The sequence below is a fragment of the Culex pipiens genome, chromosome 1, assembly GCF_016801865.2.
Source record: "Culex pipiens pallens isolate TS chromosome 1, TS_CPP_V2, whole genome shotgun sequence".
Taxonomy (NCBI): domain Eukaryota; kingdom Metazoa; phylum Arthropoda; class Insecta; order Diptera; family Culicidae; genus Culex; species Culex pipiens.
The window spans coordinates 76,440,523-76,456,083 of record NC_068937.1 but is presented as its reverse complement, the minus strand read 5'-3'; the positions used below and the strand labels follow the sequence as shown (position 1 = coordinate 76,456,083).

Sequence of the window (15,561 nt, the reverse complement as noted above, 5' to 3'; positions counted from 1 at the left end):
TCACAAAACAATTAATGTGATCTTAATTAAAGCACACCAGAAAAACACCAGTCACTGAAAAAAATTACGCTCGAAACCTCGCCATTATTATTAACTAAAAATAGACGTTTAGCTCAAAAGACGTTTGCATATGTGTGCTTTTATATGCCAAAATTTTATGTGAAAGCAGCACAAAACTTAAGAGATAAACTAAGAGTATAAAAAACAAACAACTGAGCAATTCTCTACGAAATCGATTCTTTTTTATTTTAATTTTTTTGTGTTTCAATCCGGCTGAAACTTTTTTGGTACCTTCGATATGCCCGATGAAGCCATTTTGCATCATTGGTTTGTCCATAGAATTTTCCATACAAATTTGGCAGCTGCCTATACAAAAATGATATATGAAAATTTAAAAAATCTGTATCTTTTGAAGGAATTTTTTGATCGATTTGGTGTCTTCGGCAATGTTGCAGGTATGGATAAGGACTACACTGAGTTCAATATTATGCCCTTTTGACATGCTAGTCTTGGTTTAAATATTTGAAAATATTGTTTTCAAAAAGGTCGAAAAATTTCACGAATGTTTTTCATATATTAACATTGAAAATCGGACCATAAGTTGCTGAGATATCGACACTAGAAAATGATGGGTTGGTTGGGAAAAAGAAAACATCAAATTTCCTATTTTTAAAGTTTTGCATGTGAATATCTCAGCAAATAAGGGTCGTATCAAAAAAGTTCATAAAAGCAAAATATAAAGTATTTTTTCAGCTTTTCAAAAATATTTTTTTCAAAGGTGAGCATACATGGGCAATAATTGAAAAAAAAATGAATAACTGCGACTATTTAAAAAAAATGGCTTTAACTTGAAAACGGTGCGCTTTATCAAAATTTCACTAAAGTACTTTTTGATTGCAAATTCAATTTTACATCGAAAAATTAAGTTGAAAAATGTTTACGACTGGTATCTCGATTTTTTTTAAATTAGTATTGATTCAAAACATATCAGAAAATGAAAAAAATAAAAATAGTGTTTTCTTGCAAAATAAGATTAAGTGATAAAAAGTGAAATTCAAAATCACTAAACAAAAATTTTACTGTGTATCATTGTTTTCATTCTACAACTTTGCCGAAGACACCAAATCGATCAAAAAATTCCATCAAAAGATACAGATTTTAGAATTTTCATATATCATTTGTGTATGGGCAGCTGCCAAATTTGTATGCTTCATTGTATTTGAACGTAATTTTTTAAAAGTATTTTTTATGTTTTAAATTTATTATTGTTAAAAATCTTATTATTGCAATCTAATTTTTAATCATTATCTTTTGTATTTTTCATTGCAGATTATTCTTTAACGTGTGGTAAGATATGGAGGTCTTTCATATCTAGTAAAATACTCACACATTAAGGCTTAAACCAACTATAAATATGTCCAACAAAGGCAGTATGTTGGATAACAACAAAGGGTACATCTTCAATGAGCAGTCACGTCCGATTTTCGAAGAATGGCGACAAGACGGTCGCATGTACAACAACAGCAGCAGCGAGGAAGATGATTTAGTCGATGAAAACTTAGCCCAGTTGATAGCTCAAAACCAAAAAGTTGCTTCTAGTAAGTTTAAGGTTGAAGTTGTTCTGTTTTGTATATAGATGTTTTTTGCATTATAGCTGCAAGAGCACGCCATTCCGCTGACCACGGCGGCATGCTAAATTTTGATAGAGCCCCGCAGTCCTCGCAACCAACAGATCAAGATTTAAAACCTACAGCTTCATTTTCTATCGACACCACAAATTTCAAAATTAATGGTAAAATGTTTTTTGTTGGTTTTGCTAAATAAATTAATGAAAACTAATTTCATAGGCGAGACAAACACAGTTGGAAGAAATATGCTTCCATCAGGTGGAACCCTTGGCAGAGGGGCTCGACACCATAGAAGTGGAAACAACACCTTGAACCGACGACTAATGCCGACTGGTCAATCCATGTTAACGTCATCTAGTAGTACCATTTCTTCCGTCAGCAATAATATCGAACGAGATAGGGAAGCAAGAGATACAATGTCTAGTCGTAAAATGGTAGATGAACCACGGTACTATGTGATGGAACCCGGTATGGTCATACTCAATATCATATAACTACTTCATATTGTTTGGATTGCGCCAAATAATTGTGCAGCTTGAATGTTACAACTTAATGTTTTTTGGTTTCATTTGACAGACAACTACTCATTTTCTTTGTTTTAGCTTCTTTTTTTCTATTATTTATGGCTAGTGTCTGGAACCAACTATCATCGTCAGCAAACAATCAAACTTAAAGTCTATTTTATCTGTTAAATATATTTTGAAATATGTTCGTCACAGATATACCGGACATCCCTCCTCCCGATCCTGCCCCTCCAGAAGTACCCCCGCGAGCACATTCACTCTACAGTGCTTCCAGCAAAACTAGCACGTCAATTAGAAAAAAGTCAGACTATGTGTTGAAAATTGACAAGAACGGAGATCAAACACACGAAGAATACATTCCTCGGGGACACCAAGGTAAAACGTCTAATCAAAATCTAAAATGACTTTTAAATATATGAAAATCATTCATCTACAGAATATTTACGCTCCAGCAGTCCAAAAGATGGTGGGCATCCTTCAGGATCACCTACCTACAATGGATCCCAGCAAAGCAACAGGTAAGTGGTCATTTCAAGATTAAGTATCTAAAACAATGAAAATGGGCCAATGTGAATGTGTAAACAAGCAGGACATCCTGCTCATATTAAATGTAAACATTCACTGACGTGTGTTTTGCTTGATTTTGAGTTTGCCCAATTTATACATTTTCATTCATTTTATTTTTTATTAGTTGAATAATTCAGTATACAATATAGTTAACAACGTGTTCGCACGAGAGCAAGCATCAGTGAAGTGCTCAGTGCTCTATCGTTTTTTTGCAATTCCGTCGTGAAACTACTTACTTTTCCTGTCATTCTTGAACGACGAAATAGCCTACTTTTCTGTACCAAAAATAACGGAATCGAATAGCAACACTTTTCAAAATAAATACTGAAAAGTTCTACTTTTCAGCACTGAAATGGGTGCTGAAATGTTGAACTTTTCAGCACTTGTTTTGAAAAGTAACACTTTTCAACATTTTTTTGATTTAAATGATTTATTGACAATATACATGAAAATTTGACTTAAAATTTCACTCAATAGGTGTTTTTTTCGGAATTGCAAAAAATGTTGTATGGAACTCGTTGCAAAACTTGGTTTTTTCAGCACTCTTCGTATTTATCCAACTCGGTGAACCTCGTTGGATAAATGTACGACTCGTGCTGAAAAAATCCTCTTTTTGCAACTTGTTGCATAAACTACTATTTCAGAATTTTCCGCCGTAATTGATTGTGATTAACCGCGAGTTTGCTTCTCCAGCATGTCGAAGGCCGGCCGTGGCCGAGGCAGTTCGAGTGCGGCCTCAAAAAAAAAGTGTCGACGTCAAAAAAGAACAATTCTCCAACGGAACGAAGGCCCAATTTTGGTGTTGGACACGTTGGCGGCAGAGACGCATCGAGCTCTACAGGCTCAATAAAAACTCCTTACCTGCTCTGTATGGTAGAACAGAGCTAAGCTCTGTATGCAGCGAACAGAGCCAGCTCTGTATGGGGAAAAATAATATTGATTTGCATATATCTCAAAAACGATAAGTTTTAGAAAGTTGACATGTTCTAGAAAGTTGCTGGTACCAAAAGGTTCTATATTATTGTCTCAGACGTCATTACAATTTGATTGATTTTAGTTGTGCTAAACAAGAAAAAACTATTTATTTTCTAAGATACAAGGTATAGAATATTTTTGTTTTCGACAAAGTTGCTCAACTACCAAAAATGAACAACTCTCTCGAAGACACCAAAGCTCTATCTTCAATAGATACCGAAATAAAAAATAAAAACTATTTGTATAATAAATACTGCTTGCGACAAACACAAAGCGACCGCGTCGTAGGCACAGGTAATATGAGGCATGTTTGGTAGAGATCGTCTGAAGTGAAAACTAGTATAGCAGAGTGTTCATAGAGAGTTTTTATGTTAAATGCTCTCGTCTGGATGGTTGAAAGAAATTTCAGATAAAATTATACATTTTTTTTTTAAATTATATTCTTTTTATTGTACTGGTAAGTAATTAAGATTAGAAACAACAAAATTATTGCACAGCTATTTTTATGTTTAACAAAATTACAAGTTTTTTACAAAAAATTAAGATAAAAAACAATTTCAAATACGCAAGTTAAAAAAATAAAAACTAAATCTTCTAACAAATATTTTAATTTTATAAAAAGAAAATCAGTTAACATATGTTTCATTTCAGGAAACTTTGTCATTTTATTAAATTCAACAGAAAAAAAACTATATTTTTCAAGCAAGATAACCATTGGAAAGTTTTAAACTCTAAATAATCTCTATGATATTTTTTTACATTTTGTCACCTTTTTTAAATGAAATAAGAAACTAAAATTAAATAGCAAAAACCATTTTTTCTTTATTTCTCAAGCAAGGAATGAAGAGTTTCAAGCTCTAAATGCTCTCTATGGAAATTTGTCATTTTATTACCTGTGTTCTAAATATTTTTTATTTTTCAAACAAAGGAAAGCAGTGAAGAGTTTTTAGCTCTAAATGCTCTCTATGGAAATTTGCCATTTTATTACCTGTATTCTAAATATTTTTTTATTTTTCAAATAAAGGAAAGCAGTAAAGAGTTTTTAGCTCTAAATGCTCTCTATGGAAATTTGTCATTTTATTACCTGTATTCTAATTTTTTTTTTCAAACATAGGAAAGCTGTGAAGAGTTTTTAGCTCTAAATGCTCTCTATGGAAATTTGCCATTTTATTACCTGTATTCTAAATATTTTTTATTTTTCAAATAAAGGAAAGCAGTAAAGAGTTTTTAGCTCTTAATGCTCTCTAGGGAAATTTGCCATTTTATTACCTGTATTCTAAATATTTTTTTATTTTTCAAATAAAGGAAAGCAGTGAAGAGTTTTTGGCTCTAAATGCTCTCTATGGAAATTTAGCAAAAACATAATCGACAATAAAATATATTATCGATTTATTTTGTCCAACTTAAATTTAATTACATTATTCAACTCAATTGATGTTCAAATCATGTAGTGAGAAAAAAAATAGCAAAATTTCCATAAGGAGCATTTGGAACAAAAAACTCTTCACTGATTTCCTGAAAAAAATAGAATACAGGTAATAAAATGGCAAATTTCCAAAGAGAGCATTTAGAGCTAAAAACTCTTCACTGCTTTCCTTCGTTTGAAAAATAAAAAAATATTTAGAATACAGGTAATAAAATGGCAAATTTCCATAGAGAGCATTTAGAGCTAAAAACTCTTCACTGCTTTCCTTCGTTTGAAAAATAAAAAAATATTTAGAATACAGGTAATAAAATGGCAAATTTCCATAGAGAGCATTTAGAGCTAAAAACTCTTCACTGCTTTCCTTCGTTTGAAAAATAAAAAAATATTTAGAATACAGGTAATAAAATGGCAAATTTCCATAGAGAGCATTTAGAGCTAAAAACTCTTCACAGCTTTCCTATGTTTGAAAAAATATTTAGAATACAGGTAATAAAATGGCAAATTTCCATAGAGAGCATTTAGAGCTACAACTCTTCACAGCTTTCCTATGTTTGAAAAAAAATTAGAATACAGGTAATAAAATGACAAATTTCCATAGAGAGCATTTAGAGCTAAAAACTCTTTACTGCTTTCCTTAATTTGAAAAATAAAAAAATTATTTAGAATACAGGTAATAAAATGGCAAATTTCCATAGAGAGCATTTAGAGCTAAAAACTCTTCACTGCTTTCCTTTGTTTGAAAAATAAAAAAATATTTAGAATACAGGTAATAAAATGACAAATTTCCATAGAGAGCATTTAGAGCTTGAAACTCTTCATTCCTTGCTTGAGAAATAAAGAAAAAATGGTTTTTGCTATTTAATTTTAGTTTCTTATTTCATTTAAAAAAGGTGACAAAATGTAAAAAAATATCATAGAGATTATTTAGAGTTTAAAACTTTCCAATGGTTATCTTGCTTGAAAAATATAGTTTTTTTTTCTGTTGAATTTAATAAAATGACAAAGTTTCCTGAAATGAAACATATGTTAACTGATTTTCTTTTTATAAAATTAAAATATTTGTTAGAAGATTTAGTTTTTATTTTTTTAACTTGCGTATTTGAAATTGTTTTTTATCTTAATTTTTTGTACAAAACTTGTAATTTTGTTAAACATAAAAATAGCTGTGCAATAATTTTGTTGTTTCTAATCTTAATTACTTACCAGTACAAAAAGAATATAATTAAAAAAAAAATGTATAATTTTATCTGAAATTTCTTTCAACCATCCAGACGAGAGCATTTAACATAAAAACTCTCTATGAACACTCTGCTATACTAGTTTTCACTTCAGACGATCTCTACCAAACATGCCTCATATTACCTGTGCCTACGACGCGGTCGCTTTGTGTTTGTCGCAAGCAGTATTTATTATACAAATAGTTTTTATTTTTTATTTCGGTATCTATTGAAGATAGAGCTTTGGTGTCTTCGAGAGAGTTGTTCATTTTTGGTAGTTGAGCAACTTTGTCGAAAACAAAAATATTCTATACCTTGTATCTTAGAAAATAAATAGTTTTTTCTTGTTTAGCACAACTAAAATCAATCAAATTGTAATGACGTCTGAGACAATAATATAGAACCTTTTGGTACCAGCAACTTTCTAGAACATGTCAACTTTCTAAAACTTATCGTTTTTGAGATATATGCAAATCAATATTATTTTTCCCCATACAGAGCTGGCTCTGTTCGCTGCATACAGAGCTTAGCTCTGTTCTACCATACAGAGCAGGTAAGGAGTTTTTATTGAGCCTGTAGAGCTCGATGCGTCTCTGGTTGGCGGACGATGTTGACGAGTTGCTGGAAGGCCTCGGATAATATCTGAAAATCGGTAAGTCGACGGTGCAAGTGATCACAATAACCAAAAAGAATTTCGACCTGGTGCTTGAAGAATTGAAGCGTAGCAACTTCAACTTCTACACATTCAACCCCGAGAAGCCCCCTGTTAAGGTGGTCCTGCAGGGTTACCAAGACCGTCCGGTCACCGACCTGAAGGGTCACCTTTCGGACGCCGGAATAAAACCGCGGGAGATAAAAGTGCTTTGCGCAAGACAACGGTAACAGGTAGGGGAGAGTGGGGAGACTTGATCCCCGGGGAGACTTGATCCCAAGCCTGTATCTCGTCAGCATGTGGGTAAAACAATTAGCTTTGTTCTAGAAAGTTGTGCGAAATTGACTAAAACTCATTGTAGAAAACAAAGAAAAAAATTAAAAAATGTTTAGATTGAGTTACACACATTTTTCGAAGAAGTGCTGCAAAAAACTTCCAAGAGATCTTTTTTCTTTGTTTTGATAAGTATAGAAAACACTCAAAAAATATTCAAAAAAATATTTTTTATACGTAAATTGTTTAAAAAACATATCAACTCCAAAACCCTTACGCATTTGACGATAAATTGATCGTCATACTATTTTTACAATCAATTGTTTAAAAAAGTCGAAGTAGTTATGTCACAGACATAACCGGAATGGCGTAGACTTACGTAAAATTTAGATATGTGGACATGTGGGTTTTCCATATATTAATTTGAAAAATTAGCTATATATACATTCGAACGGCAAAGAGAGGAAAGAAAGAGACGAAGGAATTTTAGCGAGCCGAATGGGGGGAGGGGGAGAGGGGGCATAGGGGTTGGGGGCGAGAGCAGCCTCAGAAAGCTGTGCAATCCGTCGCCCCCGAAGACCAAAATTTGTTCCTGAAATTTAAATTCAAATTAGTTCGCTACCTCGTCCCGGGTGGGACGAGGGCAACTCTTTCAACACTAGAATTTGATGAGACGTAAATCTTTCAGAAGCGCTCGCCGCGAATGCGACGAGCTAGTTGGATGTCCTGATTGTTTCACAACCAAGGCTTGACCCACGAGAGGCTTTTCGGCGGAAGGCAGCAGGCGCGCGCCTCATCTTGTTGATGCCCGTCCCGGGTGGGACGAGGGATGGGGATTGAAGCACCTCCGAACCACAGCATCCACGAAAGATCCTAACGGTCCGGCCATCGAGAGGCAACTGGCTGACGGTGACGACGAGAAGGCGATGCGCACTTCTTTTCCAGTTCTGGTCCCTCTCTCCTGCTGCTGCTGCTCTGGTCTCTCTCCTGCTGCTCTGGGCTGAGCTTTCCTGCTGCTCTGGTCTCTCTCCTGCTGCTGCTGCTCTGGGCTGAGCTTTCCTGCTGCTGCCGGTCCGACGTCTGAGACGTGAATGATGGAATGGGCTCTGGCGCGCGTTCTTATGTATGATTTCGGCCCGCTACTTCCCCTCCTTTTTCGCGACCGACACTCGGTCGCGTTGCTCGGATGATTTTCCCCTCAAAATAGGTACTTGACATTCCCGTCCGTGAGTGGGAAGCGCTCATTTTGCTTGCAAAATCTCTGCATTTTGAAAACATTTTAAAACATTCAATTGTTTCAATAGTTAAACTATTTTGCCAACAATGAAAGTTTTATAGCAAATTGCTGAATAATTTTCGAATCGAATGGCACATAAATCGTGTCGATTCGATTAGAGGGAAGGAAGATATAAGCGTTTGACGGATGACGCAGTAATCCAGGGCCTTCGGCCCGGGTTTTTTGGAATGACACCCCAGTACCTTCGACAAAGACGTAAGTCTACGTCAAAAATGCGTTTAGGGAGACTTGATCCCTGCATATTTACATTCACTGGAATCAGCCTTAAGATTAAATAATTGGGCTGGGTTTTCGTACATAGTTTCCTTTAGTATAGTTGTTCATAACTTACTGCAGTTTGAACCATTTTTCAAAAGTTTTGTAAACAAAAATTACCAGCTTTTGTAAACATGCTCAATTTTGGTCTAAAAAAGAAAATTTTAAGTTTTTAAATATTTTTCATGCTAAACTTGTTATATTTTGAACACAAACGTACAGGTTGAATGTGAAATTGCTGTAACTTATAGAAAATTAAAAGTTTGGATGATTAAGAAACATTTTGCTTAAGATTTCTTCAAAATGTTGAAAGGGGGATCAAATTACCCCTAACATTTTGAAAATGCCGGTTTAAAATATTTTTTTAAAACGCTTGGCATGATTTGAAGAGTTTATCTGATGAAATACCCTTATCAGCCAAACATAGTTGAATGTTCAAGCTTTCAATTCATGCAAAAAGATCATAGTTTTGTGAGAAATTGACAGAGTTATGTGCGATACAAAAAAGGGGATCAAGTCTCCCCACTCTCCCCTACACACTAGGATGTAACAAAAATGACAGCAAAATCAAATGGCGTCTACGGCGTCGCAAGGCGCGACGCATATCTTTTTGCCTTAAAGGTTGTATCAGACACCTTAGTGATGGTACATTTGACGTAAACATAAAATTTGAACACATTAAATCTATTTTTTACAAGAATAACTATGACTATCAAAGTCATCCCGGAATTCAAAATAATAATTTTCAATGCAATTTTTTTTTTGAACACATTTCAAAAAAAACTTCTTATCAAAAATAGTGCATGCACAGGGTGGTCTAAATCTGGGCTTTTTTGGGGCTACTCCCTGATATCAAAGATTGACCCATCACTAGGCTAAATTCCAAATTTGTGCTCATTCTGACCACGGGAACCCCTTCCTCCAATCGCTTAAAATTTGTATGGGAAAATCGTCAAAATGTATGGAAAAAAGCAACTGTTTAACTTTTTTTACCTGTGGAGGGCGCCATAGTTATCTGATTCTGACCATTTCTCAAATGTAGAACCTTCATTAAATTTAGAAACACTTTCCCGAAGACATTATATTTTTAGGATTTTTTCTTTTTGAAGAGACTAAGCTGTCTTTTCTTTGAATTATATAAATGATATGTTTCAGTGCAAGTTATTTTTAAGTTTTCACATAATTTAAGAATTCGTATGTTAAATATAAGCATAAGCATAAGCATAGGTGCCCACCCGCAGTTGCTACTCCGTTATTGACCAGGACCTTCAGAAGTTACATCCACGAGCCGTGGAAGATGAGTGGGTGCTATCTTTCCTCGCTTCGCAAATTCTCAAAGGCCCCTATCATGCTGATCAATACCGCCACCGGCCACGACCAGTGGTAGAGTCACGGGGAAGTGTGTGGGAATGTTAGTCCGATACTTGAGTGATAGAGACCGCCCAATCGACTGCTTCTCCGACAAAGTATCACATGGGGTTTGAGGGAGTTAGTAGATGGGTATGAGGTCAGGATTCACGAGTGGCAGTGATGTGACCATGAGCATTTTGTTTATCGGTTGAAAAATTCAAATCTTAGGCAGTCGGCTGCGGAAAGATAAATAATTGATTATTTAAAAAGTTTTTTAATCGAACGTGTGCCAACCGAGCAGTAGTGCTATGGGCTGGACTTATATTTTTTACTGTTTGTACAATTTAGATAACGCGAGCAAATTTCAAAAATAGTAAATAAAAGACGCTTTACTCTTCATAAAATCGATAGTTTGATGAGATAATACTAAAACTGCCAGTTGGAATAAATTATTTCGTTCAACGAATATAAACGAAAAGAAAACATGACACTACGTAACCGATTGTAATGAAATTAAAACGATAACTTAAACGAACTAAAACGGCGGCGTGCCTTCCAATCAAAGATGATAAAAGATAAAAGGACTTATGAAAAATAAAATATCAAACAGAAAGCTCCGAAGAACACGTTGTAGAGTAACCGCGAGGTCCCGCTACTCACAATCGAACCAAAAAAAATCAAAAAACGCGCGCTAATGGTCTATCCTAAATGTCAGCCTGTCTTATGATTAACGATTTTATAGAAATGAGTTTTTCACCGTGAAAATTTAACACATTATTTGAAGAATAATTGCACAAATTACCCGACGCCGTACCTTCTGATCAACGGTGATATAGGAAGGGCTTTTAAAATCACAAACCCGGGCGGAAAGTGAGTTGGTGGATATAACTTCGAACTATCTTGGCTTGTTTATTCGCATCTTGCTGTAAACTCCTCGAGTTATGACGACTTTTGAAACCGACTGCGTATCATGGAAAGTATATTCCATGATCATACTGCATTATCTACAGTTGATATTGAGGTGTTAGTGGTAGTTTTTTTGGACTTAGCAAAAATTTCGAAAATTTTATTTTTTCCAAAATTCTACCCGAACATCATGAAATGATTATTTTGACTTTATTTCAAATTTATGCTGGACTTAGAAAAATTAGCAGTCACTGACATAATTTTCAATTTCCGACACTTAGAATAATTTTCATGAGCTGATATTTTAAAGTTTGATTTTATTTATGCTGGACTTTGAAATTTTTGCGTATATTTTTTAATTCTTTACTTTTTACAGAAAAAGCATTTTTTTGGGACTTAGAAAATTTTCGGGAGTTTGGAAACATGATAAATTATTTTGATGTTTATTTTTGCTTTGAACCAAAATTTCGGAAAAATCGACGAAATTACAGGAATTTTTTGTCCGATTTTTACAAAAACATCAGTTTGTTCCTAAAATAATGTCCCTAACAAAACGTTTTCATTGAAATTTTGAAATTCGAAAGTTGGTTTTTAATAATTATTGATATACCCCCTACAAAAATCGTTCCGGCACTTAGAAAATTTACGGGATCCGTATCACGACAAGATTTTTGGTAGAATTTATTTGATTTTTTGGACTTAACAAAATTTTGGCTTTCGGCCAGTAAAATATTTTCAACACTTAAAAAATTTTCGAGAACAGGAAACTGAAAAAAAAATTTGGGACTTCGAAAATTTTTGGGAGTTTGGAAACATGATAAATTATTTTGATGTTTATTTTTGCTTTGAACCAAAATTTCGGAAAAATCGTCGAAATTACAGGAAATTTTTGTCCGATTTTTACAAAAACATCAGTTTGTTCCTAAAATAATGTCCCTAACAAAACGTCTTCATTGAAATTTTGAAATTCGAAAGTTGGTTTTTAATAATTATTGATATACCCCCTACAAAAATCGTTCCGGCACTTAGAAAATTTACGGGATCCGTATCACGACAAGATTTTTGGTAGAATTTATTTGATTTTTTGGACTTAGCAAAATTTTGGCTTTCGGCTAGTAAAATATTTTCAACACTTAGAAATTTTGCGAGATGAGAAAACCGAAAAAAAATTGGGACTTAGAATTTTTTTGGGAATTTGGAAACATGATAAAATATTTTGATGTTTATTTTTGCTTTGAACCAAAATTTCGGAAAATTCGTCGAAATTACAGGAAATTTTCGTCCGATTTTTGCAAAAACCTCAGTTTGTTCCTAAAATAATGTCCCTAACAAAACGTCTTCATTGAAATTTTGAAATGCGAAAGTCGGTTTTTAATAATTATTGATATACCCCCTACAAAAATCGTTCCGGCACTTAGAAAATTTACGGGATCCGTATCACGACAAGATTTTTGGAAGAATTTATTTGATTTTTGGACTTAGCAATATGTTGGCTATTGGCCAGTTAAATATTTTCATCACTTAAAAATTTTTCGAGAGCAGGAAACTGAAAAAAAAATTTGGGACTTAGAAAATTTTTGGGAGTTTGGAAACATTATAAATTATTTTGATGTTTATTTTTGCTTTAAACCAAAATTTCGGAAAATTCGTCGAAATTACAGGAAATTTTCGTCCGATTTTTACAAAAACATCAGTTTGTTCCTAAAATAATGTCCCTAACAAAACGTCTTCATTGAAATTTTGAAATTCGAAAGTTGGTTTTTAATAATTATTGATATACCCCCTACAAAAATCGTTCCGGCACTTAGAAAATTTACGGGATCCGTATCACGACAAGATTTTTGGAAGAATTTATTTGATTTTTGGACTTAGCAATATGTTGGCTATTGGCCAGTTAAATATTTTCATCACTTAAAAATTTTTCGAGAGCATGAAACTGAAAAAAAATTGGGACTTAGAAATTTTTTGGGAGTTTGGAAACATGATAAATTATTTTGATGTTTATTTTTGCTTTGAACCAAAATTTCGGAAAAATCGTCGAAATTACAGGAAATTTTCGTCCGATTTGTACAAAAACATCAGTTTGTTCCTAAAATAATATCCTTAACAAAACGTCTTCATTGAAATTTTGAAATTCAAAAGTTGGTTTTTAATAATTATTGATATACCCCCTACAAAAATCGTTCCGGCACTTAGAAAATTTACGGGATCCGTATCACGACAAGATTGTTGGTAGAATTTATTAGATTTTCAGGACCTTGCGAAATTTTTGCTCTCAACATTTTGAAAAATTATTTTGATAAGAAACATTACCAGGCTTTTTGAAATTTTACTGTGGATTTTTGGACTTATGCAATTTTAGGAATATTTTCATAGACTTTTATTTTTAATTAAAAAAAATGGAATATAGAGACTTTGGATTTTTCGTGATTTGGAAATTTGGAAAATTATTGTGACATTTTGGCAATTCAATGCTTTCTCCACAATTTTTTAATGAGTTTTTAAAGTAAAATAATTTTTCAACTTTGAAAAATCTTGTTTTGATGTAAGTGCGTATATTCCTGCAATATTACTCATATTTGTGAAGAGAAAGAAGGGGAGGTCTGAATAGTGGCGGGGTGCATTAAAAACCAATAAAATTATTTTTGGGATCAAAATCTACTTTATGAACTTGATATGATTTTTGGAAGATTTCAGTTGTTTGCTACTATAAACTCAACTTGATGTGGCATTGTTGGTCAAATAAACTCAACAAGATTGTTCGCAGATACACCTCGAACAATTTATGTTCGTGGCCATGTTCGGTTATCTCTTAACCATACCCTAGGGTGAACTTGACTTGTTCGTGTTTTTACGAACATCCCGGGCGGAAAGTGAGTTGGTGGATATAACTTCCCGATCAGAAAATTACATCTTACGGTAAACTTGTCATGTTGCCAAAAACATGAAGATGACATGTTTCCAGAACGCTTGACTTAAGAGATGTAGAAACATAAAATGTAACATGAGTTCCCGGCCCGGGCAGAAAGTCGCATCTTAGGAAGAACACAAAAATATCATGGACTGTTTTTGTGAACATGGCATGATTTTTGTTTGTTCCAAAAACTAAAAAAATTGCCGCCGAAATTCATGATACTTTTTATGTTCCTAGACAGTGTATCATCAAATGTTTTATTTTCATTTCTATTTGATATTTTTGGACTTAGCAGAATTTCGAAAATTAATTTATTTGGGACTTTGAAAAAATTTCGACCCGTCTATCATGAGATGATATTTTGATGTTTAATCAAGTTTTCGCTGGACTTAGAAAAATTTCGAAAGCCAAATTATTTTGGGACTTAGAAAAAATCGACCTCTTCATCATGAGATGATATTTTCTAGTTTTATCTTGTTTTCGCTGGACTTAGCAAAATTTTCACTCCTCGGCAAAATGCCACTTTTGTTAATGGAAATTTTTAGTGAGTTTTTTTTCACTTTAATTTACTTTAAATACACTAGTTAAACTAATCACATTAAAAAGTATTTTAACGCACATAAAATTTCATCGCAAAGCGTAAAAATGAGCCCACGCGCTCGCTCACTCTCTCTTCTCTCTTCTTTCGTTCACTGCTCACACGCAACGCGCGAGACATGTCGTGACAGGAATCGGCAATCGGCAGACAGACAGCTTTTGCGTTCGTGGCGGGCTGGTTTGTTTACGTTTTCGCGCAGTAGTTTTCCGCGGATAAATTGTAGTCCGCGAATCGCCGCGGGTTGGGAGTACGTTCTGTGACCGAGGGAGTGTGTGTTCGTTCGGTCCGTGGCGTTTGGGAGCCGCGATATGTTGTGGTTAAGTGATTGCTTCTGTTTTGGTGGCTGGGGCGAAGAAAAAGTTCCGCTCAGTGTAGGCGGATGCAAGGAATGTTCAGGCCAAGCAGCTGACCCCAGAAGAGGAATCCTCTTGCCCTCAATGTCACTTGGCCTCCTTCCTCCTCCTCCTCCTGCAGGTGCTGTCTTGACACGGATCAACGCCGGAACTATTTCGGTGAATTTGACAGGACACGGGAGTTCTCGGTGAAGGAAAACACAGCTGGCTAAGTTTGTTTTGGTTTTGGTGTCGCGTGATTGAAATCCTGGTTTGTGTGGGAACATTGTTTTCGCGAATGCGCGATTGTGTGCGTGTGTGTTTGTTTACGTTTGACGTATTCTTGGTGAACGGGTGATTACAACTGTATGAAACTTTCTTGGTGTTTCCGGAGGGGGCGAGCGAGAGAAAAACTGACAAATCCGCGTTGGTGCTGGCTGCGGCCTGCGATTGTTCATGTGACTGTGCTTTGGGGTTTGTTTACGTTTTTAATTGATTATTGTGAGTGTGTGGCAGGGGCAGGGACGTGACAATGTGACATTGCTTCTATCCTTTAGGGGTAGCCGTGACAGAAGGAAGAACCTTTCTCTGGTTATTTCGGAGGAGGTAATCTATTGGGCGACTCGCGAGCAGTTTCCCGGTGAAGG

The 15,561-nt window shown here is 34.6% G+C and overlaps 1 protein-coding gene across 7 annotated transcripts in view; it reads left to right on the top strand.

Annotated features, from left to right (window-relative positions):
- Positions 1–15,561, top strand: part of LOC120429837 (teneurin-a) — a 463,678-nt gene that overhangs the window by 298,462 nt on the left and 149,655 nt on the right. For all 7 annotated transcript variants that reach the window (XM_052708830.1, XM_052708822.1, XM_052708815.1 and 4 more), the window contains 5 exons: positions 1,330–1,598; positions 1,655–1,792; positions 1,848–2,096; positions 2,348–2,527; positions 2,589–2,670. In XM_052708830.1, coding sequence (XP_052564790.1) covers positions 1,415–1,598; positions 1,655–1,792; positions 1,848–2,096; positions 2,348–2,527; positions 2,589–2,670 — 833 coding nt within the window. In that variant the 5' untranslated portion in view covers positions 1,330–1,414. The remainder of the gene's footprint in view (positions 1–1,329; positions 1,599–1,654; positions 1,793–1,847; positions 2,097–2,347; positions 2,528–2,588; positions 2,671–15,561) is intronic.